The sequence below is a fragment of the Phyllostomus discolor genome, chromosome 6 (genome assembly GCF_004126475.2).
Source record: "Phyllostomus discolor isolate MPI-MPIP mPhyDis1 chromosome 6, mPhyDis1.pri.v3, whole genome shotgun sequence".
Taxonomy (NCBI): Eukaryota; Metazoa; Chordata; class Mammalia; order Chiroptera; family Phyllostomidae; genus Phyllostomus; species Phyllostomus discolor.
In genome coordinates this window covers 161,536,460-161,561,398 of record NC_040908.2, presented here as the reverse complement: position 1 = coordinate 161,561,398, position 24,939 = coordinate 161,536,460, and the positions used below count along the sequence as shown (strand labels likewise).

Below are 24,939 nucleotides of genomic sequence, written 5' to 3'. Positions count from 1 at the left end.
TGAAAAGGAAGGCCAATTTGGAAGGTATGGGGGGAGGGTGGTGTTGGTATGGCCTAGTTAGGCTCAGGATCCTATGAAATGGTGGAGTCACAATGTATCACAAAAGAGCTGAGCATGGCGGCCATATCACAGGGGCTTCAGAATAGGACTTAGTTAATCCTCCAGCTTTCTTATCATTCCTTCTCCCTCACTGCTACCAAAATACATCCTCTTGGAGAGAATTTGCAAGTTCAAATATCTGCTGGTACCTCCCTCAGATAGCATGGAAGGGTGGGGATAACTGGAGAATTAGCTAAATCTCCCTCAGTTAAAAGTGGCACTGTTGCTTGATACTTGTGAGAGGAAGTGACCGAAGGTTCTATATGTGAACCCATAGCCATAGCAATTTGCCTAGAAGTAGGGCTTTGCATTGAGTTCTGTGTGTCTACCAGTACTAGAGGGGAGGGAGTGTAGGTGGAGGAAAAACTGACTTCATTGAGTGTAGTTGTTTATATGTTTGTCCCGATAGATTCTGTGTCCGAAGCCTGTCCATGTTCGACCCCCGATGCCACCGCGGTATCCTGCTCCCTATGGTGAGAGGATGTCTCCAAACCAGCTCTGCAATGTCCCGGTAGGTCACTTTGCAACCAAATGAAAATGCATCCTGATCACTACTTGTATAATCACTATACAAGTGTATAGATTTCTCCTGAGTTGTACATATTTTTTCCTATCTCTCTCCTTGAATTTCTGTATCTTTTGGTCCCTAGATCAGAAGACATGTTTCATTATGTTCAGTTGTTTCTCATCTCAGTTTTTTTCTTATCTTTAAAAATCTAAAGTTGCATGATCATCTGGCTTCCTGCTATCTCTGTCCCTCATTCTACTGCTTTCTTTTTCTTGTTACATTATCATAGTACTTTGTAATTTCTTCATAATTTCATAATTCTTTTATATTTCTTCAATGGACAACTTGACTGTACAATTTAAGAGTTTTTATATCCAACTTTGTTCTGCATTTCTATTGAGTTATCTTATTATACTGATTTATTTCATAGTATAATCTTTTTTCTTTTTTCTTTTTTTTTTTCCCCTAGAACTCTTCCCTACTGGGTCACCCTTTCCCTCCTGCTGTTCCTCCTGTTCTCAGCCCCCTCCAGAGAGCACAGCTGCTTGGAGGAGCACAGGTAAGCCTTGAATAGCCCAACCCATCAAGAACTGTCTTACTTTCCTAAAGTGTGCGGGATGATACCTTTTTTACTCTTTAATCAATCACTACTGCCTCTTTTTGTTAATATTACCTTTTCAAACAAAGTTACCAATGGAAATAATATTTTGACTTTTCTGTGGATAAAAGCAAGGGAGCTTGCTGATTAACTAAACCTAAGATTTTGTCCCTCTGTAGCTACAGCCTGGACGGATGTCTCCCAGCCAGTTTGCACGGGTGCCTGGATTTGTTGGTAGTCCACTTGCTGCCATGAATCCCAAGCTGCTGCAAGGGCGAGTTGGGCAGATGCTCCCCCCAGCACCAGGCTTCCGTGCCTTCTTTAGTGCTCCACCCCCCGCCACACCTCCTCCTCCACAGCAGCATCCGCCTGGCCCAGGACCTCACCTGCAAAACTTACGGTATACATGACAAACGCTGCTGTTTGTTTATTCATTGTTGGCTGTCTCTTGTCGATGTTTAATGTTACAATATGGAAGTGTCTTGATTTGTGCAGGTGATAAATTTTAAGATGTTACTGGATCCTCAGGTTGCCAGACACAGAAATATTTGACAGTCTGCAGGCTTTCTCATGAATCACATTTTCCCCAAGTCACTTGCTTTACTTTATGTTCATTTTTCCGAATACGCGCTCGCGCACACACACACACACACACACACACACACACACAATGTGTATTACCTAACAGGACTCACCATATGCTAAGGGTTCCCCAGAGAAACAGAACCAATAGGTGCCATATGTGCGTATGCAGGGTTGGGCAAAGGTAGGCTTACAGTTGTTCATATGGAAAATAGTACAATAACTAATAGTAGTAATACAAGAATAAGCTGTTTCACATATTCACAACTGTAAACCTACTTTTGCCACACCCTGTACATACTTACCTTCTATTGTGCATGTCTTCTATATGTATCTGTAACTAAATTATATATTAAATCATCTATTACATATAAATGAACATGTGTACATGATGATATCATATAGATGAGTAAGTACTCATCTTCCTTTGTGGTTTAATTCAGTTTTTAATTTTGACAGTGTAACAAGGTGCTACTAATTTATATGTTGAAATTTGAGTCCTGAGTCTGAAGTTGATGTGGTGGGCTGGCAGGCGGGAAACCCCGGGCAGGACTTGCATGTTTCAGTGTAGAGGCAAAATTGGTTTTTTCTCTCAGAGTTGAGTGAGGCCCACCCACATTATATCCCTTTTCTTAAAGTCAGCCAGTTGGGAAGGTTAACAGTCCCCTCTGCAAAACACCTTCACAGCAACATCTAGACTGATGTGTGACCGAGCAGCAGGGCCCCACGGCCCAGCCAGGTTGGCACATGAAATGCACCGTCACACACACTTGCAGAGTCATTCCCAAATGGTTGTAACTAAGTACATTAAATCTACTTAGGGACTTCTGTTTAACAGTAGCAAAAAGACAAAAAATATACCGCTTTACTGTCAGTTTGGTCAGATTTGTGATCGTCTGCTCAGGAGCTGAGAACCGGCCTTTGTGGAAGATGTCAGAACACATGGCTGTCTTTTCCCTCTAGAAGGCCTCCTTAGAGTGGACGTTTGCATTCCCTTGAGTGAACCCACGTGAAGTTATCTTGTGCTGACAACACTCTGAAAAATTTCAGATCTTCAGGACAGCAGAATTAAAAACCTTGTCCCTTTGTTCCTAGACCTCAGGCCCCGATGTTTAGACCGGACACCACTCACCTTCATCCACAGCACCGCCGACTTCTGCACCAGAGACAGCAGCAGACCAGAAAGTGAGTGCTCACCTCCCCCCTTTGCAGTCTCTTGCTTCAGCTTTCCATTTTGACAGTGTAACAAGTGCTACTAATTTCATTTACTTTTTTAGTAAGTTTAATTAATAATAATTTTACTGGTAAAGTCAGAACATATAAGCTGTCGTTTTATGATTTTGATACATAGGATGTAAATGACAAGATTTTGTCAGCTAATTTCCAAGTTACTATAATTCTGTTGATTGTACATCAGAAATGCAGTTCAGATCTTTTCCCCCCCAACATTTTATATTCACTGCTTACCAAGTTCTTACCATACTCTTAATTACCTTTTGTCTGCTGTCTCAGCTTTTCAGTAATCTTGAGTAATCTTGGCTAGCCTTACATTTGGGTCTTCTGTAAAGCCAACAGTCACTCTTGCATCTTAGCACAATTATTTAATCCTCATAAAACAAATATAAACACGTATTTATACATGTGGCCCCCAGCTGTATGCCAGGCACTATGGTAGGTTTTGGGGATTGAAAGAACAGGACATATACAATCCTGCTTCAGTGGAGCTTATGTTATAATCATTCATATTTTGTTAAGAGCGTAAATCTCATGATAACTGTTCTCTATAACAAAAGACCTCATACACAAATGTGCATTCCCTCATAAAAATGAAGATTTTCAAGCTTACTTGTAATCAGAAAAATGGAGATGAAAATTAGATAACTGTTTTACATCCCTAGATAGCCAAAACTTGAAGTATCTCATCACTGTCGCTGTTGGCAAGAGTGGAATGTACAGCCTCTTAAGAGAGAATTTGGCAATAAATAATAAGGTTGAAAATGTGAATACACCACATCTCAACAGTTTCACTTCCTAGTACATAACTGGGTAAGAAACGAGGAGACCATTTCAGTAAAATTGAAAGACACACAGAATAATATTGGATAAAATTTAAAGATGGACATACAAGTAATCAACGTATAAAAACACTTCATGGAGGATTCATACCAAAGTCAGTCATCCAGGAAGAAAAGGAAGCTGAAAACCAGGATCTGTCCAGAGAAGTACAAGAGGGCCCTCAGCCTCAAATGTGACACTTTACATTACTCATAAAGATCTGAGGCCAGTTTGACAAAACAGATTTTTTCATTATGTCGAGGTGCAAGGTTAATGAATTAATTATAGTATTTGCTGGGCTTTTCTCTACATTTGAAGTGTTTCATGATTTTCAACAAGTTGTTTAAAAGTATGTAGACTAGGAATCAAATTGGCCTGCGTTCAGAGCCCTAACTCTGACCAGGTTCAGGTAATTGAGCAAATTACTTGATGCCTGTTGGCCTTGGTTGGTTGTGTTAAGCAGAGAGAATAACCCTAGCAGCTCATAGGTTACTGTAGGGCGTGCACGAAATCCGTAGGTGAGAGGACTTAGCATGTGGTAAGGAAGAAAGTCACATCTTAGTTTTATTTCCTTAATTGTGTGTTGCATAACTCTTTCCTCTCAAATTCTGTCAAGATTCAGCTCTTTTTTACTTCTCTAATTTTAACAAAAGCAAAGAGGCATCTTTTTTTAATTGGCCTGGTTTACTCCTGTGTAATTGTAAGGCATAGTTAATGTACCCACTTGAAGGAGATGTGGCCCCTGTTTGTGTTTCAGTCAGCATCGGAATCTCAATGGTGCAGGAGACCGAGGGAGTCACCGGAACAGCCACCAGGATCATCTCCGGAAGGATCCCTACGCCAATCTCATGCTGCAGCGAGAAAAGGATTGGGTCTCTAAAATCCAGATGATGCAGCTGCAAAGCACTGATCCCTACCTGGATGATTTTTATTACCAGGTAAACACTCTGTGCTAGTTCTGCGGATAACAGTTTAGTCCCTTCCTCTGGTGAGGGCACTCATGTAAACGCTGGTGGAGTTGAATATTGATAGTATTTTCTTTTGAAGTAGTAGTCTTCAAGTGGGTAAAAGTGACTAAGCAGATTCTGTCCACTTTCCCAGCTGGACAGCCTCTCACACTGTTCACTAAACGGTTTGCATCCATGCTTTTTATCCTTCACACAGAGGCCTTCAGACCAATGTTTCCAAATCCCTTTGGCATCAATAATCTGGTTCTTTCAATTAAGAATATTGGTGGTATAACTTTAAAGATATTCCCATTGATAATTAGCTTTTGAAGGCTGGGACTTTTTTGATAAAGGAAATTTATAGTAGCTCTAATGAAAATTAGGGATTAGTAGTACATTTACAGACAGCAAGTTACTACAGCCACTAGTGTAATTATTTATCGGTAAAGAGCTGCCATATTCTGTGCCTGTGTTGCAACTGAAATTATCTTCTCACATGGCAGAATTACTTTGAAAAACTGGAGAAATTGTCAGCTGCTGAAGAATTGCAAGGCGATGGCCCTAAAAAGGAGCGCACCAAGCTCATTACCCCTCAGGTGGCCAAACTGGAGCACGCTTACAAGCCAGGTGAGGCCCTTATCCGTAGGCCCATAATAAGAGACATTAGGCAGCTGCTGCTGTGTTAAAATATAAATAATTATACAGGCGATTGGATACAGATGTTTAGAACTGATTTATAAAGTACCATTGTCCTTAATAAATACAGATATCAGCCTTTATTCAAGTGTGGAATAAATGGTTTGGTAGATGACCTCTTAGATTCTTTTCTGCTTGAGAGTTTATAACTTTTTAGTATCTGTTTTAATTTCTAATGTCCCTAAAATAGATACAGGAGGAACACTTCAGATTTTAATTTGATTATTATTGCAACAAAAAAGGGGAAAGGATAGATTTTATAAGAGATTGCTTTAGATGATAAATGGATTTTTGTAGTAAATTAGATTATGAGTAAAGAATAGAGAATACAAAGATCTTGGAAAGCGCCTGCCTGCATTGCTGAGTTCTTACTTGTTGGAATGTTTTGTCCTTGCAGTGCAGTTTGAGGGCTCTTTGGGAAAGCTTACCGTCTCTAGTGTGAATAATCCCCGGAAAATGATTGATGCTGTTGTGACATCTCGGAGTGAGGATGATGTAAGTGTCAGCAGAATTCTGTGTTTGAGAAATTCCGGGTCATCAGTTCTTTTGGGGTCATTGTGGTGGAATGGAATCAGGCACGGTGGAGTTGTTCACAGTCTAACTGAACCTGGAGCTTCTGGCTAGGCCTGTCGTGGCATTCTGGTTTTCTTCAGATTCTGACACGTCTCTAAGGCAGCCAGGCAGCATCCAAGGGAGCAGGAATCTTTCCGCTGGGCAACTGGCTACGACCAACACCAGCTGTTTTCTCCAGTTTTTAAGTTGTCATTTTCTGTGTGTTTTTGATTTTTCTATGATACCTTCGTATCTGCTGCATTCTAAAATTACCTTTGCCTGTCTATGAATTCTAAGGATCAGTTCTATCTGTGAATCCTATCTAAGTTTAATGGTTTGTATGTAGATTGATTCAGTCAACTTGTGACCTTTGTTCACATCAGTGTTGTTTTTAGATTACTAACTTTCAAAAAACCAAGATTGTCATCTCAAAGTATTTTCACAAGTGGAACTTACATGTGCATACTTAGAAATTTACTTTCAATAGTCTTAAAGAGTCCACATTGAATAGTCTTGTCTTTTTTTAGGAAACAAAAGAAAAACAGGTTCGGGACAAGAGACGAAAAACCCTTGTCATAATTGAGAAAGTAAGTGTTAGAATTTATTGGCTATAGTTAGTTTCAATTAAAGAACTGTCAAATGTATACACAAGTGGGAAAGTTAGGAGTTAGTGTTCCATAACTTTAATTAGTGGATATATTCTTGTTGAGCGCCTGTTGTGTACAAAGCACACTAAAAAGGAATGGAGTGTACCTCACTGTGGCCTCGTGGGAGGAGCTCTGCCGCGAAGGCCCCAGAAGTACTGGGGTTTTGTCCAGACTTGTTCAGGTCACCGCTGAGTGCTAGGGGTAGGTCACCTTTCTAAGGTAAAGGGGATAAAAATGACATTGTCCATGTATTAATTATTTTAATGAGTTCATCAGTTCGCATATATTTATTGGATACTCCCTGGGTGGGAGGCACTGTGCTGGCTGCTAAGGAAAACAAGGTAGTTACCAGCACTTAGTTGGTGAAGTGTAAATACCGTGTTGCAAGGCCACAGAGCATAGTGGTTAAGAGCACAGACTGTAGAAACAGGTTGCAAATCAGGCCTTTTTTACTTCTGAATCTGTGACTTGAGGAAAGTTGTTAAAATTTGAGGAAATGTTAAAATTTCTGTGCTGTCCTCAGTTTATCTGTAAAAATGGAGATGATCACAGTCTGTTTTTCACTGGGCTGTGGTGAACGAGTACATACATGCGAAGTTCTTAGAACAGTGCCTGTCACCCAGTAGTAAAATTATTACCATTTTTATTCATGTAAGACATAACTTGGAGCAGTGCTACAGACAGTTTTTATTACAGTGCTGTTGTTGCTGCTGGAAATTTTAGAAAGTGATCATTTAGAAAAGTAATCATTTCAGTATCATTACATTCTGGATTAGAGGTCAAGGAGGGATGAAGATCAGTTTTTGATTTTTTTTTTTTTTTTTTTTTTAGTTATCTCACTGTGTTTTTCTGGATTTAAAAGAGTACCTTTGTTCTCTCAATGTTATTACATTGAGGTTTTATTCCTAGGTCTTTATCAGATAGTCCTGAACTGTGGGATGGTTTATCTAACACTCTGGTCCTGACTTAGACCTACAGCTTACTCCTTGATGTGGAGGATTATGAACGGCGTTACCTCCTAAGTCTGGAAGAAGAGCGACCTGCCCTGACAGAAGAAAGAAAGCACAAAATTTGTAGCATGTATGACAACTTAAGGGGGAAATTACCTGGACAAGAGAGGTAAGAATTATACACTTTGAGGAAAACATGAGACTAGCCGGACTCCTTACTCTGCTAAACTGAACTTTATACATTTCTACCTTTAGATTTCCCTCCCTACCATCTCAGTAAGCTCCAAGTCTGTCCTTTTGGCCTAACTCAAATCTGCTTTAAATAAAACATTTTGAATCTTTCCCAGCCAGGAAAATACTCTAGTATCTACTAGGGACTGCTGGGTGCTAGAGAGACAATCAGGAATATTATCGTTTCTGATTTTGAGCTTACAAATTATACCTGATTTATACTTACTAGTATGTTTAGCCCTATAATCTTTTTTATTTACTCAATTACAGTTGTCCCAATTCTTTCCCTTTTACCCTTTTCAACATCCCCCCCACACCCCTGTAGCCCACAGTAGATTCCCTCTCCACTGTCCATGTCCATGCGCCATTCATACATTTTCTTTGACTAGTCTCTTCCCCTTCCACCATTCCCCTCCTCCCTCCATCCCTCCTACAGCTATCAGTCTGTTCCATGTTTCCATGTCTCTTGTTCTATTTTTGTTAGTTTATTTTGTTCTTTAGATTCCAGTTATAAGTGAGGTCATGTGGTATTTGTCTTTTGCCAACTGGCTTATTTCACTTAGCATAATAGTTTCCAGTTCTATCCATCCTGTCGCAAAAGGTAGGAGCTCCTTCTTTCTTTCTGCTGTGTACTAAGTATGCTATTGTGTAAATGTATCACAGTTTTTTAATCCATTCATCTACTGATGGCACATGGGCTATTTCCAGCATTTGGCTATTGTAAATTGTGCTGCTATGAACATAGGGGTGCATAAGTTCTTTTAAATTGATATTTCAGGATTCTTAGGGCATAATCCCAGCAGTAGAATCACTGGGTCATAAGGCAGTTCCATTTTTAGTCTTCTGTGGAAATTCCATACTATTTTCCACAGGGGCTGCACCAGTCTGTATTCCCACCATCAGTGCACTAGGGTCCCCTTTTCTCCACATCCTTGCTGACACTCGTTGTTTGTTGATTTATGGATGATAGCCATTTTGACCAGTGTGAGGTGGTATCTCATTGTGGTTTTAATTTTGCATCTCTCTGATGGCTACTGATGTTGAGCATCTTTTCATATGTCTCTAGGCCCTCTGTATGTCCTCCTTGGAGAAGTGTCTGGGTTCTTTGCCCTTTTTTTTGTTTTGTTTTGTTTTTTAATTTTAATTGTTGTTCAAGTAAATTTTAATTGTTGTTCAAGTACAGTTTTCTGCCTTTTACCCCCATCCCAGGTCTTTGCCCATTTTTTAATTGGGTTGTTTGTCTTCTTGGTGTTGAGTCATATGAGTTCTTCATATATTTTGAAGATCAAACCCTTGCCCAATGTGTCATTAGCAAATATGTCCTCCATACAGTTGATTCCTTTTATGGTTTCTTTAGCCATGCAGAAGTTTTTTAATTTGGTATAGTCCCATTTGTTTGTCTATTTTTTTCCTTTATTTCCCTTTCCCTAGGAAATATATCAGCAAAAATATTGCTACGTGGGATGTCTGAAATTTTACTGTTTTCCACTAGGACTTTAATGATACCATGACTTATAAGTCCTTTATCCATTTTGAGTTTATTCTGGTGTATGGTGTAAGTTGGTCTAGTTTCTTTTTTTTTTTTTTTTTCCATATGTACCACCAGTCCAGTGCTTCTAACACCATTCGTTGAAGAGACTGTTTTTACTTCATTGTATGCTCGTGCCCCTTTTTCAAATATTAATTGACCATAGAGACATGGGTTTTTTTCTGTGTTCTCTATTCTGTTTCATTGATCTATATGTCAGTTCTTATGCTAGTACCAGACTGTCTTAAATACAGTGGCCTTATAGTATAGCCATAGTGCCAGATATTGTGATCCCTCCTACTTTGTTCTTCTTTCTCAGGATTGCTGAGGCTGTTTGGGGTCTTTCTGGATTCCATATAAATTTTTGGAGTATTTGTTTAATATCTGTGAAATATGCCATTCATATTTTAATAGGAATTACATTAAATCTATAGATTGTTTTGGGTAGTATAGACATTTTAATGATGTTAATTCTTCTAATCTGTGAACACAGTATATGCTCTCAATTATTTGTAAATGGGTTTTTTTTCTTAGTTTCTTTTTCTTATAATGCATTGTTGGTGTACAAGAATGCCATCAGGTTCTGAATATTGACTTTGTATCCTGCTACTTTGCTGAATTCACTTACTGAGTATTTTTTTTGTGGGGACTATAGGGTTTTCTGTGTAAAACCCTGTGGTCTCTCTATCGTGGCATCTGCAAACAATGACAGTTTTACTTCCTCCTTTCAAATCAACCCTGTAATCTTTATGTGTTTTCTTTTCCACTAAGCTGAAAAATAAAAACATTTAAACTTTCTTGGGCTTTCCATAGAATACTCATACACCGTAGAAACCAGTCAGTCTTTCAGTGGAGACTAAGCTCCTTTTTTTTTTTTTTTTTTTTTTTTTTTGTATCTCTGTCATTTCTTTTCCACCCAGAATCTGGAACAGAATCTTGCTAATGGTAAATGTTCTGTAAATGCCCGATATTTATTTAGTGAACGCAAGAAGACTCAGACAGGACATAAACAAAACAGAACATAAGAATAATCACCTTTTGCCCTGGCTGGTGTGGCTCAGTGGATTGAGTGCCAGCCTGCAAACCACAGGGTCACTAGTTCAATTCCCAGTCAGGGCACATGCCTGGGTTGTGGGCCAGGTCCCTAGTTAGGGGGTACTGGAGAGGCAACCACACATTGGTGTTTCTGTCCCTCTCATTCTTCCTCCCTTCTCCTCTCTAAAAATAAATAAATAAAATCTTATTAAAAAAGTGTAAGTGCCTTCTTTTGTGGAGGTGGGCTGACAGGGAACTGATTGAATAAATGTGGGTTTGTCCATAGATTGGAATGTTACGCAGCCACTGAAAAGTATATAGTTGAAGTGTATTTATTAACGTGGAAGAGTGCTCATAAGAAGTTGTTGGGAAAAGTGAAGCAACAAAGCCACATGAAATCTAGGGACCCATATTTTTATGAGAGATTAAATATTTATATAATACACAAAAAATTCCTCAAAATGTTAACACTAACTTTGAGGTTATGAATTTATTTTTATTCTTTTTGCTTAGGTATTTTTCAGATTTTGCTGTATTAACTATGATATTTGCATAGTTAAAAGTTAATAGTTTGACCACATATTTCTGACATATAGTTTTTGAAATGATGTTCTAAATTTGGGAAACTAGAAAAATTGCTATATTGTTTGGTTGAGGTTTGGAGAAGTAATTCTCACTGTTCTGTAGTACAGGTAATTATAGAGTGAAAATGAATGCAGTATTTTCACTTAGTAACATATGAGGGTGGAAAGATTTTTTATATTGTTCTTGCTGACCTACGTTAGCATTCTTTTCCCCTGCAGGCCAAGTGATGACCACTTTGTACAGATCATGTGTATCCGAAAAGGGAAGAGAATGGTTGCCCGCATTCTCCCTTTCCTCTCCACAGAGCAAGCAGCTGACATTCTTATGACGACGGCCAGGAACCTCCCTTTCCTTATCAAGAAGGATGCACAAGATGAGGTGATCACATGCGGGCAGGAGGGACATCTTTTCTTTGAGTCTTCATAGTTAATAATGTTTCTAGGGCCCAGATTTCTTTTGCTCTCCATTCTTTTTCTGTTGTTTTATCCAATCTTTGGCAGTGTGACTTGATTATTTAAAGGAAAACTTTACTCCAGGCTTATATTTTTAATCCTATGTTTTATCCAACAGACTGTGTTTCTAAACTTGAGGAAAGCAGTGATTCTATCTCATTTAACATAGTTGTAAAGCTGTCATCTATATCTGAATTACTTGGAAAGCAAATAATTTAGCTGTACCTCAAATATGCTGAATCAGAATTTATAGAGGAAAGGTCAGGGCTCCTGTATAACCGGGTCCCCAGCTGAATATGATGCTCACTAAAGTTTGCCAACTACCCTGGTTAGTGTGGCTCAGTGGATTGAGTGCTGGCCTATGAACCAAAAGGTTGCTGGTTTGATTCCCAGTCAGGGCACATGCCTGGGTTGTGGGCTAGGTGCCCAGTGCAGGGCACATGAGAGGCAGCCACACACTGATATTTCTTTCCCTCTCTTTCTCTCTCCCTTCCCATCTTTCTAAAAATAAGTAAATCTTTTTTTTGTAAGAAGTTTACAAACTTAAAGTCTTGGTACTTTGCTGGCTATAAAGTATCACTCACTGGGTTGTTGCCATTAGCTTAACTCACCTGTAGACTGAGTTGAATGGCATCCTGCCCACAGGAGTCAGACCAGTGTTTTCAGTGGTTTTTATCACGATCTAAACTAGACTGGAAATTGAAACATGATTATTGAGTTCACAAGTTAACTCTTATTACAAGTTAACTCTTGGTGGGAATCGTTCTCTGCTTATTCCTGTCCTAACACTTGAAGGATTAGACAATTTAGAGCAGTGTTAGAAGTTCAGAGAGGTTGGTAAGGGTTGCACAAAGGACTAGTATACTAACTGTGAGACTCAGATAGAATTTATGACAGTGAACCTGTAGACTACAAGTTGAGCAATAACTGTCTGGGAATAGTCCCCAGGGAACGTATGTTATCAGTGGTATAACATTGAGGAGTTGAGAATTATTTCTTCAGAAATGAGTGGAAAACATACCTTCTTGAAATTTTAGCATCTGCAGAGGAAGTGAATGCCAAGTTTAGGTTTCATCAGCAAAGTGAAGTGAGATGAGATGAAACAAGTACCTTTTTTTCTTTGGAAATGATTTACTTTTATTTCTTATGCTTTTTCTTAATTATTCAGTTACAGTTGTCCCCATTTTCCCTCCTGTTGCTCTCCCCTGCCCTGTTCAACCCTCACTCCCAAAGACAGTCCCCTCCCCATTGTCCTTGTCCGTGGGCCCTTTCTGCATGTCCCCCTTCTTTCCCCCATTATCCCTTCCCTCTGGTAACTGTCCGTTTGCTCTTTATTTCAATGTCTCTGGTTCTTTTTGCTCATTTATTTTGTTGATTAGGTTCCACTTACAGGTGAGATCATATGATATTTGTCTTTCACTGCCTGTTTTATTTCACTTAGCATAATATTCTTCAGTTCCATCCATGCTAAGATTTCAAGAATGAAAAATGGATCGGAGGAAATGGGTTGAAGGTTAAGGATCTGAGGTTTACCCTAGAAAGTAGAAAACAAAACTAAAAGTAACAGCTGCCTTACAGCATGTAAGTTGTTGTGGGCAAGGAGACAGGCACTCATCATCTCCGAGGAACTCATCAATGGAAACAAGTTCGGGAGAGCTTTTTCATTCAGCAGATGTTCACTGAACGCTTCTAAGTACCAGGCACTGATTTTTGGTTCTAGAAACAGAGCATCTAGTTCTAGGTGCTGGGAGCTAGGAATCCAAAGATGCCTGCTTCAGTGGAGCTGACCTGCTAGTGAGGAAAACATGGTTAAATACCACATTCTGCCATGTATAATGCGTACTCTCTTCCCAAAGTTTTTTGGGGGAAATAAGGCTGCACATTACACATGGGTACAATGATGGGTATATTCATTAATGCATAGTAAACCACATTGCTACATACCATTTCCTTGAAATAATAGCTGATTTCAGGACTGAGGCTTATAAAATGTGCAAGATAATCCTGGAATATCTTATGCCAGAAAGCAAGGGAGCTAAAAGATTACTAGGGTCCTGTGTAAGAGATGCACAAACCAACTTGAAGGGGCTCCTTTTGGTTAAAGGTGAAAGTGTTTGCATCTTAAAGAAAAATTACAGCAGTGGATTGGGAGATATATTTCATGAGTTTATAATGATATCAAAAAGCATGTTAATCACCCTCAGAGGTTGCTAGCCCATCATTATCTGAAAACTGATAAGGAAAAGATACGAGCATTCATTCTGCCTTTCCATTACAACCAAATGTAGTGACCACGGAGTTGATAATAGAAAGTGTTTTATAGAAGAATTTCAGCTGCTGAATGCAAAAATATAAGATTAGGAAATCATTTTACAACCCCCAATGGAAAAAGCAGTCAGTCCAGACAGCCATCATTATTGTTGCTAAAAGCACGAAGTGAAAGGTGGATGGGGAATGTTACAGGGGTTTGGAGCAGGCTAACAACACCTGAACCCACTGGTCACCATCAACTCTGCTAAGAAGGGGACAGCCAGATGCTATGTGCATCGAAGTGATGCAGTAGAAAGCACAGCAGCTCGACCACCCCTCCACCAGCCCCCGTTGAACTTGAATCTAATCAAACCTCTAATTTAACTTACCAGCTTTTATGGGGGGGAAAAGGAGTAGAGGAATCTGTGAAATGATACCCCGGCAGTGCAATTAGTCAGATCCAAACTGACACAGATGACCCAGTTTCTTCAACAAATAAATGATATGGGAAAAGGTGATGGCTAGTGACAAAGGACCTGTTAACAGATTTTAAAAGCCTTAACCAACCAAGTGCAGTGAGTGTGTGCATCTGACTTGAACTGTGATTAGAATAAACCAGCTGCTGAAAGACATTTTTTAGACATTTGGGGAAATTTGAGCTGGGAGTAGATACTAGATGATAATTGAGGAATTACATTTTGTTAGATGTGATGATCGTGAGATTTCTTGAGAGATTTTGTTAGAGTTACAAACTCAAGTAATTATAGATGAAATGAAAGACAGGTGGAACAGATTTATAAGATTAGCAAAATGTTAATTCAGTTGTTGAAGTTGGGTGGTGAGTACATGGATTTCATTATGCTGTTTATACTTTTGTGTATATTCAATAACACTTTAATTTTTAACGCTTTGTTTATTTAGAGTAGTAAATCACAAAACATAGTCCACTCTCCATCCTTGGCTACTATTTAAAGTAAAACCAGCCATCATTTTTTTATGCCATGGACAACGAGTGCTAGAAGCACTTTTGATTTCTTTCCATGTGTTGTAACCTAGTTATGTTGGTAGTTCTGTGTTTTAACTTTCCAGTCTGGGCCTATGGCCAAAAGGAATGATTGGCTAGCAGGCTAGAATCCATCACCCTTGGATTCTGTCTAGCTTTGTAACAGTGAACACTGAATTTCTGATCACTCATCTATACGATTGGTGAATCGTTTCTGTATTTTCTCATTTGAGATTTTATAAAGATAAACCATGATAGAATTAAGTGTGAACAGTACTTCTCAGTAATTCTGTAACACTCATAATTTACCTACCTTAGAGTATTTCTCAACAGATACTGAAATTGCCTATTTACTCATCTTCCCCCTATATTTTAGATTCTGAGGGTCTGTCTGCCCTTTTAACTTTGTTTTTGGCCTAAGTGCCTGCTACATTGTAGGCATTTAAATGTTTGTGGGATAAACTAAAATACTGATGTTTTATCATGCATCTTGTGTAATTGAGAAGTGATTTTTATACCTTTGGTTCACACAAGCCATGATGTTGCCTTGCACATCGAGTTGAAAAAGTACTCAGGAGATAACCTTAGACTCCATTGCTGAGACTCCAGTAGCACCTGCTAGACTTGTCAGCCCTTTTTCGTTAGCTCTCCGCGGGCCGCTGAGCATCCTTCCACCCACGCCCTCAGGTGGAGGGTGGCTGAAACAACAGGTACTAGTGGCTGATGCTTTTATTTATTTTCTGTAGGTGCTGCCGTGCTTGTTGAGTCCCTTCTCTCTCCTCCTCTACCATCTTCCGTCAGTGACTGTCACCAGCCTTCTGCAACAGCTAATGAACCTACCTCAAAGTGCAGCCGCACCAGCACCCTCTAATCCTCACCTCACAGCTGTTCTCCAGAACAAGGTGGTCTTGCCTTTTTTGTTCTTGAACTTTACAGGGCTTCTGAAGTACAGTAATGGCTACTATGGCCGTGGCAACTTATTAAAAAGGTTTCCTTCAGTCAGGAGTTACATTAAGCTCCTAGTAACAGAGGCTAGAAATAACAGTGGTTTCAACAAAGTAGAATCGTGTGTATCTCGTGTCAGTGAATGTGGTACGATGGCCCCACAGCACCATTGGGGGTGCGACTCCTTCGGTTTGCCTTCTCTGCCACCCTCAGTTCAGCGGTGGCCGCCGTACTCGGGACCTCTCGGGGTCCGTGGTGGTGGTAGAATTCAAGGTGCCACTTGGCATCAGGAGGAGGGGTGCGTGTGGAGGGCTAAAACGTGTGGATCAGCTGTCTGCCTTCCTTATTTGGACCCTTCCCAGGAGTTTTAACCAACAAGTACGTAATCTGAAAGGCCAGTCTTAGTCACATGCCACCCCTGACTGCAGGGAGGCCTGGAAAACATGTTTGATTCACACCGTTGTTGTCACAAATAAACCCAGAGTGCCGTGGGAGGGGGGAGGCACATCAGGTGGGGTAGCAGCAGTCTCGGTCCTGAGACCGTGAAGAGAACACCCCGTCTCATTAGTGCACTCCCATCAAGGTAAAGATCAGAGACTCACAGGGGAAGCGTAATACAGGTGAAAGAACGTGAGCTTTTAGAGCAAGTTTTCATTCCTTGCCTGCCACTTGCTCGGTTTGTGACCCCAGGCAGATGATCTCACTGTGCTCAGCCAGTTCCTGCTGTGTGAAGTGGAGGTGATGGCGTCTCCCTGAGCGTGTCCCTGTCACTTAGATGAGAGACAGCTGTGAACAGGTCACTGCCGTGCCCATAGATGGCACGTGTTAAGGGCCAGATGGTACAGTGAAGTGAAAAAGTAGGCTCTTCCTTGCACCCAGAAACCTGTGAAAGCGTGACTCCAAAGGCAGAGGGCGGCAGTGCCTCGGGGGACTTCAGGTCGCGGTTCCGGAGTGATCAGCTATGTGCCCTCCGTGTAATTGGGTTTCCTGGTACAATTTTGATAAAGGCAGTAGAAGTTGGGAGGGCAGATGAAATTATATAGCCCAGCGTTGTTTTCGGACATGAAAGGAACTTTTGGGGAAAGGCAGGGTGGTCCTCTGTGAGGGGGACTCAGAAAGGTGACATGGAATCCCCAGATCCCCCACCTTCTTGTCACGATCCATTGTAACTGTGGTTGAGACAGTAACCCAGCACTTCTGGTCCTTCTGTGTTTTCATTCTGTGCCGCTTTAGACTGTATGTGTTCTGCTCTTACTACCCCTAAATAAAAAATACCTTTATTATTTCAGTCTCTGAAGCATGCTGCTGAATTTTAATAATCCTAGATATGGTGAATATATCTGTTTATCTTTCCCTCTTTTATTTTTTAGACTCTTATTAACATCATATCTAAGCCTTTGTATTTCCAGATAGGTGTGTCCTTTTTTAAGGAAATCTTCTCTCTGTATTCTGATCATTCCGGTTACTTTTCTTTGTGCATTTTCCTGTGGGTTTTAGCACCTTTTTAATTCATTCTAATGTTTTTTATTTTTTCCATGAACTTTAGTTTTCTATGTCAAAGTTTGTCTTCACTTGACTTTTCTTTTAAAATCATTTCTGCTCTTGTAAATGGGAGAAAAGCTACGTCCCACATTATCCATGGCAAGAAATAATTGCCCCTTTATCCCGGGGGGCGGGGTAGAGGGGAGCAGAGAGAACCATGGGACACTGAGACTTTTATTTCCATCGGTCATGGTTTTTGCTGCTGTGCAAGTAGAGAAGGGCACAGCATCTCTGCTCATGGTCGTCTGGCCTTTGCCCGGCTCCATAGGAAAGCACAGCGGCGGGGCACTTCGGTTTGTGCCGGTTCCCCTCCCTGGGGCGGCGGCGGTGAGATGCAGTGTGGGACTTACTTCCCTCTCTCCTCTTGCAGTTTGGCCTGTCACTGCTCCTCGTCGCCCTGAGCCGTGGGGAAGACCTGCAGAGTTCAGACCCTGCTACAGGATCAGCAGAAAACAACCAGTGGTCAGTCTGGGCTGTATCTCTTCTTCTAAGTTCTTGTAGGTAATCATCTCATTCTTTTTGGTAATCCTCTCACTTTTCTTACACTGTTATTACTGGTTTTCCCCGTTAGGACGGAGGTGATGTTCATGGCGACCCGAGAACTTCTGCGGATTCCCCAAGCAGCCCTGGCCAAGCCAATCTCTATCCCCACAAACCTAGTATCCCTCTTTTCTCGCTATGTTGACAGACAGAAGCTGAACCTGCTGGAGACAAAACTGCAGTAAGTTGGCAGCGGGAGAGTTCCACATTTCACTGACGAGGGCACTTCAGACGTTGGGGGAGGAGGTCGGGCGGGGGTGGGGCGGGTGGCATAAGTCTGAATTTGGTGGAAGAGATTACAGACTTCTGTCAAATATACTATCTACTCGATGTAAAACACTGTACTGGGTGCAGCAGCACCTCATAGTTGACTGAATGACAAGGGTAGAGGGCACTTAGGTGTTTTCTTATGAGAATTTTTACAAGGATATTATTTTAATGCAAAACATTGCCTTCTGTTTTAATTCATTTATACAAACAAGTCTCTTTTCTTTCTCTATTACCTGTAGGCTAGTTCAGGGGATACGGTAAAAGATCTGCGAGTGTGTCCTGGACCTCCTTTTGGCTGTCGCCTGCACTGCTGCCATCACCAATGGAGTGTTTGTAATGAGGGAGGGGAGGTAGCTTATCGCCCAGAGCGTCTTGTGGGACCGATTCCTGTTCACAGGGGCTGTCTCTAAGTGCCAGGTGTCCCCCCGCTCTGGGACACTTGGCTGGGTGATAACTTCTGCTGGTTTCTTCTTACCTTCTCCATTACAATTCTGCATGTCCTACTTTTACTCAATTCTTCCCAGTTTTGCATTTTCTTTGCCCTAGAGACACAAATATAATCTCTCCCTTTATCCCACCACCACTACTCCAGTTCAGAGTAGAATGTAGCCTGCCAAAGGATCCCATCCCTCATCCTATTGAAGTCTTTTTCATTGCCCCATATTAATATGAGAGCCAATTAAGTAGAAATTAATATATATATATACATATATGCTTGCACACACGTTTATGTGGTCTCCAGAGGATCCTTAAAGAATGAGTTTTAGATGGAGAAATATTTAGTTGACACATCCCTCCTCTAAACACAAACCAGCTAATGTATTTTTTATCTTGTTTCTAGTCCATCTTGTAATTAACTTGGTGGGTTCTCCTTGTTTTAATATAAATACAGGATATGCAGCATATTTAATAAAATCAGAACTCTTAATTGGCTGATGCCCAGCTCTAGACTGAGAAGTCCTTTTTCTCCTCCCCACCGGAATTTCCTTTGTTTCTGTCCACCTGAATGGAAACAGCACACGGTTAAGCCTCTTTCCTGCTACAGCTACAGTGCACTTGAGTCTGCCCCTTCAGGTGCGTGGAAGATTGCCCAAGGTGATTCTACTGTAGAGCCTGCTGCCACAGTGTACCTTTTGTCTTCCTGAGACGACTTCAGTAAGCCATGCTCTCCCTTCTCTCTTGCCCGTGTTTATTCGGTGTCATGGGTAGAAACTTCCCCATGAAACCATGGACGCTAAGTCAGGCTTGCTTTGCTCTCCATTCTCCTCCACGTCGTGGGCAGAACTGCTCTTCTTGCTAGTTCATCACCCGAGTCCCGTCCCAGGCACCCAGGGGCCTGGGAATGAATCCTAGCAGGAACAGCCTGCCATGACTCTTCTCACTTGTCCCGTTCCCACTCAGCAGTCAACCAGGATAAGGAGTTTTGATCCCTAGTGATTACAGCCCTCAAGACAGTTAAGTCTGAATTGGTTTTACAGGAGTGTCCTCATACACTTCTTGCTGTTCTCACCTTTCCGAGTGTAGTGGGGGAGACAGGTGATGATGTTGAAAGAGAATACACATTTTGCACATACAGGTACCGTACAACAGTAAAAGCCTCCGTTGCACCAGCCGTCCTTGTCTCCATCTCTGTTTCTTCCCCTGTGCAGCCCTAGGCCCACCAGCTGTTCCGCAGTGCCGTCACCTAGCTTCCCTCCGACACTGTCCACTGACTGTTTTCACTAGGCGCCTTTCCTGCCTTTCCACTTCACAGCCGATCAAGTGAACACTTGATTATTTTTTCCTCTCTGTGCTTTATCTTTTTTGTTTGGTTCTAATTAATAAAAATTAAAGTTTCTAAATTTACATTTTTATAGGGTATTGTAAATAAAAACAAATTGTATACTTGAAAAAATGTGTGCCTGGCATTCTCCTTTCTTGATTTCAATGTGTTTCTAGTGTACTCAGGTAGAACTGGCAAACCTTAATGTTGGAGATTGGTAAGAATCTTACCTAATGTTCATACCCGTTTAATTTTGTTGTAAGGGACACAGATAAAGATCTTACGTTTACATGGTAATGTTCCTTTAAAATCCTGGAGTGCTTTCGTTTGTCCCCTCCCCCCTTTTAACTACAAAACAATTATGGATTATAGTAGATACACTATAGTTCATCTTCATCTATCTATAGGCATCTGATTTTTTAAAAATATATTTTATGCTATTACAGTTGTCCCATTTTACCCCCTTTATCTCCCTCTGCCCTGCACACCCCCTCCCACCCTCATTCCCCCACCATAGTTCATGTCCATGGGTTGTACGTATAAGTTCTTTGGCTTCTCCATTTCTTATACCATTCAGAACCTCCCCCTGTCTATTTTGTACCTACCACGTATGCTTCTTATTCTCTGTAACTTTCCCCACTCTCTCTCCTCCTCCTCCCTGCTGATAACCCTCCATGTGATCTCCATTTCTGTGATTCTGTTTCTGTCCTAGTTGCTTAGTTTGTTTTTGGTTTTTAGGTTTGGTTGTTGATAGTTGTGAGTTTGTTGTCATTTTACTGTTCATATTTTTTATCTTTTTCTTAGATAAGTCCCTTTAACATTTCATAATTATATGAAATAATTATAAGGGCTGGGTGATGATGAACTATTTTAACTTGACCTTATCTGGGAAGCACTTTATCTGTCCTTCCATTCTAAATGATAGCTTTGCTGGATAGAGCAATCTTGGATATAGGTCCTTGCTTTTCAGGACTTGGAATACTTCTTTGCAGCCTCTTCTTGCCTGCAGGGTTTCTTTTGAGAAATCAGCTGACAGTCCTATGGGAACTCCTTTGTAGGTAACTCCTTTTCTCTGGCCACTTTGAAGATTCTCTTCATGTAGCCCAGTTTGACCTTAAGCTGCCTTCATGGTTAGCTCTGAATTTCCTCTCACAGTACATATCCTCAAAGGAGGTGGGGGAAATTGGCTAATTTGTTATAGTAAATTTACTCTTCAGACTTCAGTATCATTTTTACTCTAAAACGCTCAGGATAAAAGGCTCTGCTCTTGCCCTGGCTGGCGTAGCTCAGTGGATTGAGCACGGCTGCAAACCAAAGGGTCACAGGTTCAATTCCCAGTTAGGGCACATGCCTGGGTTGCAGGCCAGGTCCCCAGTGGGGGCCACGTGAGAGGCAACCACACATGGATGTTTCTCTCTTTCTCCATCCCTTCCCATCTGTAAAACTAAATAAGTAAAATCTTTAAAAAAAAAAAAAACCCGTTCTTTCTCCCCTGCTCTGCCATTGTGGTGTGTGCAGTTGAGTCTTTCATGCACCGTGTCTTCCCACCAGACGTTCAGGATCAAGTGATGTCTCACCATGAAAAAAATGGGGACCGCCCCGACTCCCCAGTGGGTTTGGATGGAAACTGTAATAAAGTCAGGCACAGCTCCGAGGGGAGACACCCTGGAGCAGAACCCGTGACCTGTGAGGAATGACACGTGAGATGGTGCACACGCTTGTGCTGTGTCACCGGCGCTAGCCTCTTCGCACAGCAAGCTGGCAATACCACCACTCTGGACAGGTGGATGTGTTTTACAGAAGAAACCATTTTTCTCTTTGCTATGTTTCTGCACTAGTTGACTGGTTCAGTAATAAACGTGAGATCTTCAGTGTGAATAAAAAAAGGTAACAGCAAACAAGTAGAAAAAAGTCCAAAATGGTAAAGAGGGAGGGGGATAATTTAACATAGGCTTTCTACTTACATGAACCTTATTTTTCCCCGGCTGAGTGAGTGGACAGGCTCCTTGAGTTAAACAGCTTGCCCGGGGTGACACAGCAGGGCAGAGGTTCATACAGGATGTTCTCACTGCTGTGAAGGAGTAGAAGTGTCTTCTAGTAGATTTACTCCACCCCTACGTGAAAGAACAAAGTCTCTAGATAGCTCTGCTTGGTTAGAAAGGAGGTGGCCCAGGGGTGCCCATGGGTTCCCAGAGGTGTAGGTGCAGAACGTGACAAGTGAGGAAGACCTCGGAGACTGGTCCCCGAGCCAGGGAGCTGAAACGGAGAGGGCAGCCTCGGGTCCAGTGGCTGGAACTCGAATCTGTAGGCTCCGCTGCTCTCTAGGTTCCAGTTCCCCACAGCCTGAGAAATACCAGCCTGAGCCCGGAAACTGTCAGTGTTACGTGTCTTGTGTGGAAAAGCCAGAGTTTAGGAAGGACGTGCTTCTCTTCTATGAGTAAGTATAACAGGAGGCTACAATGACTACCAAATGATTTTGAAGCATGTAGTATATTCAAGATATTGTTCGTCCTAGTGCTTGAAAAGTCATTTTAAGATTCCAAGTAACCAATGAGAGCAGTGTTAGCCTCCCTGCTAATGTATGTCAAAAAATAAATTAGGTGGTACACTAAAATAACGTACAATGGTGTGTCACAGTCAAAAACTGACATAGAGGTATAGAATCTTATTTAAGAAATAGAAGACCCAGGTAAGATGTAACAGACTCGGGGCTAATAATTTTCACAAATGAAAATGCAAGTAATTTTAATAGTAAGAAGTTCACCCCCAGCTCTGGCTGCTATGGCTCAGTGGATTGAGGGCCAGCCTGTGAAGCAAAGGGTCGCCAGTTTGATTCCCAGTCTGGGCACATGCCTGGGTTGTGGGCCAGGTTCCCAGTTAGGGGTGCCTGAGAGGCAACCACACACTGATGCTTCCCTCCTCTTTCTCCCTCCTTTCCCCTCTCTTAAAAATAAAATCTTTTTTTAAAAAAAAGTTCACCCCCAGTAGTAATCAGATATAATGTTTTTTTTAACTTATCAAATTAACAAAATTTTTAGAAATCTTGTGATCATTCATGGTCCTGCCTAACAGGTAAGACCCACCCATGCTCTTCTCATCACTTACAGACTTTGAGAATATGTAAAATCCTCATTGCTCAGAGTGCCCCCACCCATTAGTCTAGGATAAGCCTACCCCGGTAACATTGTACCTTCTCTTAAAGAGTTGGTATGCATAATTGCATATGTTCATACTCCTGTGCAATAAAAAATGGAATCCCACCCTGTCACACCAGCTAGGGTATTGCTAAGGAGTGATCAAGAAACTAGCTCTTGGACAGTGAACTCACAGTTATAGTTGTCCAGAGTACTGTTCATTTGAAAGGTCCACTGTATCCCTTTTGGTAGCTATAATGTGGGCCCAACATTCAAGGACCTTTCTGTTGAATTGAACACATCCATAATTGCTTTTGTCCATGTCTGTGAACTGGCCACAGCCACTCCCTTAGACATCCAGCAGGGGACCTTTAGTCCTCAGGAACAATGCACTAGGACAGATAATGTGCACAATTTTAATTGGTTAGTAGTGACCATTGTATTGGGAATGAAGCAGTAACTTTACATATGAAAGCGATGATTACTTAAAGCCCTTATCACAAATCGATTATGTGCAAAATTGTGGTCCCCAGTGTCTCTTGTCAACCTGGATCCTCTGCACACAGCTCTCTCACATTACCACAGAGGGTACTTGGGACTGTTAGTGCGCCAAAAGGGTCTACTGTCCCTTTGTTAGCCTGGGACCACATCCCTTCCTCACTTTGCTTTAAAACAGAGGGTCTTTGGGAGTTAATGTGTAAATGCCACTGCTGTTCTGTTGTTACTTAGAACCCACTCATCCTCACTTTGCATTCAAACCAGGCCCTTGGAACAATAAATGTGCTTAAATGCCAAAAAAAAGAGAAAAAAAAAAGAAGAAAGAATGCTTGTGAGGATTTGGAACTGCCATTTACACGGATGGGGTACAGGTCTGCCTTTCTGGGAAGTCCTCTGGCGATGTGAAGAGCTCCCAAAGTATTCATAGCCTTTGACTAGGTAGTTTGGCTTCAGAAATCTAAGCAAAGATTCCCAAGTAATGATGCTTTTCACAGCATTATTAATAAGAGAAATAACCTAAATGTCCAAGATCACAAAAATGGTTAAGTAAATGATAAGCCAGGTGTCATGGATAATTAGGCAGAATATTTAATCATGGAAAGTGTTCATAATATAACATGAGGGAAAACCATAAAGTATACATGCTTTGAATCGAATTCTTTTTAAGGAAATGCATGTATGGTGGTATGAATATGGGGACCTTTTGCTTCTCATTTTTCAAATTTCCTATAGAGAAAATGCATTGCCTATATTCTTAGAAGAAATACTGTTTTGGAAGAACTTAGTTATGTGGGAAAAATACTAAGAATATAATGTTAAACATAAAATAGGTTCTCTGTATGTGTTTGGTGTGATCCGTGTGAGGGGGAAAGAATGGGGAAAAGAATGCAGTTGAGGGTGACCAAATAGCAGTGGTTGCCTTAAAGGGGAGGGGCTGTGGGGGGGTTTGTGTGTAGGCGATTGTCCCTGCTCTTCCACATTGTTTTAGCAGGGCAAAAGTGTCTGATCTAGTTGTCCTTGAATTTAGGGCCCGTGCATTTGACTCTGTAACAGAAGAATGTGCTAGGGATCTGAAAAAGTCATGTGAAAGCAAGGCAATTATCTAGAGAGATGGCATTCCATTATTGGACACATAAGATGATTTATTAGTTGAAAGATCAAAGAACAACTTTGATAAGTTCAAGCTTTATCTCCCAGTAGACTTCCATATTTACACTAATTGCATTTTTCCAAACTGACTGTTGGATCAAGATGGATCCCAGCTCCATCTGTAGAAAGATCTACTTTGGCCTAAGTGTCAGCCAGCTAGCTTTCACTCAAGTTCCCTGTCAATCATTAGGGAAGTCAAGATATGACTGAATTTGACAGAGAACTGGACGCCATCTATCATCCACTGGAGGCCAGTGAAATCCATTGTGGGGGAATGAAGTGGGGAAGTTGAAGGCACCTTATACTTCTCTTCTTAGATATATTAAATATACTGATTAAATATATTAATATTGTGATCCTTAAGAAATTAATATGTGGGTT

The 24,939-nt window shown here is 41.1% G+C and overlaps 1 protein-coding gene across 1 annotated transcript in view; it reads left to right on the top strand.

Annotated features, from left to right (window-relative positions):
• Positions 1 to 18,957, top strand: part of PATL1 (PAT1 homolog 1, processing body mRNA decay factor) — a 29,791-nt gene extending 10,834 nt beyond the window's left edge. The window contains exons 6-19 of the mRNA XM_028515546.2: positions 509 to 610; positions 1,077 to 1,166; positions 1,385 to 1,605; positions 2,883 to 2,972; positions 4,600 to 4,780; positions 5,293 to 5,416; positions 5,883 to 5,980; positions 6,565 to 6,624; positions 7,655 to 7,803; positions 11,232 to 11,391; positions 15,465 to 15,620; positions 17,576 to 17,667; positions 17,777 to 17,926; positions 18,255 to 18,957. Coding sequence (XP_028371347.1) covers positions 509 to 610; positions 1,077 to 1,166; positions 1,385 to 1,605; positions 2,883 to 2,972; positions 4,600 to 4,780; positions 5,293 to 5,416; positions 5,883 to 5,980; positions 6,565 to 6,624; positions 7,655 to 7,803; positions 11,232 to 11,391; positions 15,465 to 15,620; positions 17,576 to 17,667; positions 17,777 to 17,926; positions 18,255 to 18,276 — 1,695 coding nt within the window. The 3' untranslated portion in view covers positions 18,277 to 18,957. The remainder of the gene's footprint in view (positions 1 to 508; positions 611 to 1,076; positions 1,167 to 1,384; positions 1,606 to 2,882; positions 2,973 to 4,599; positions 4,781 to 5,292; positions 5,417 to 5,882; positions 5,981 to 6,564; positions 6,625 to 7,654; positions 7,804 to 11,231; positions 11,392 to 15,464; positions 15,621 to 17,575; positions 17,668 to 17,776; positions 17,927 to 18,254) is intronic.
• The last annotated feature ends 5,982 nt before the right edge of the window (positions 18,958 to 24,939 follow it).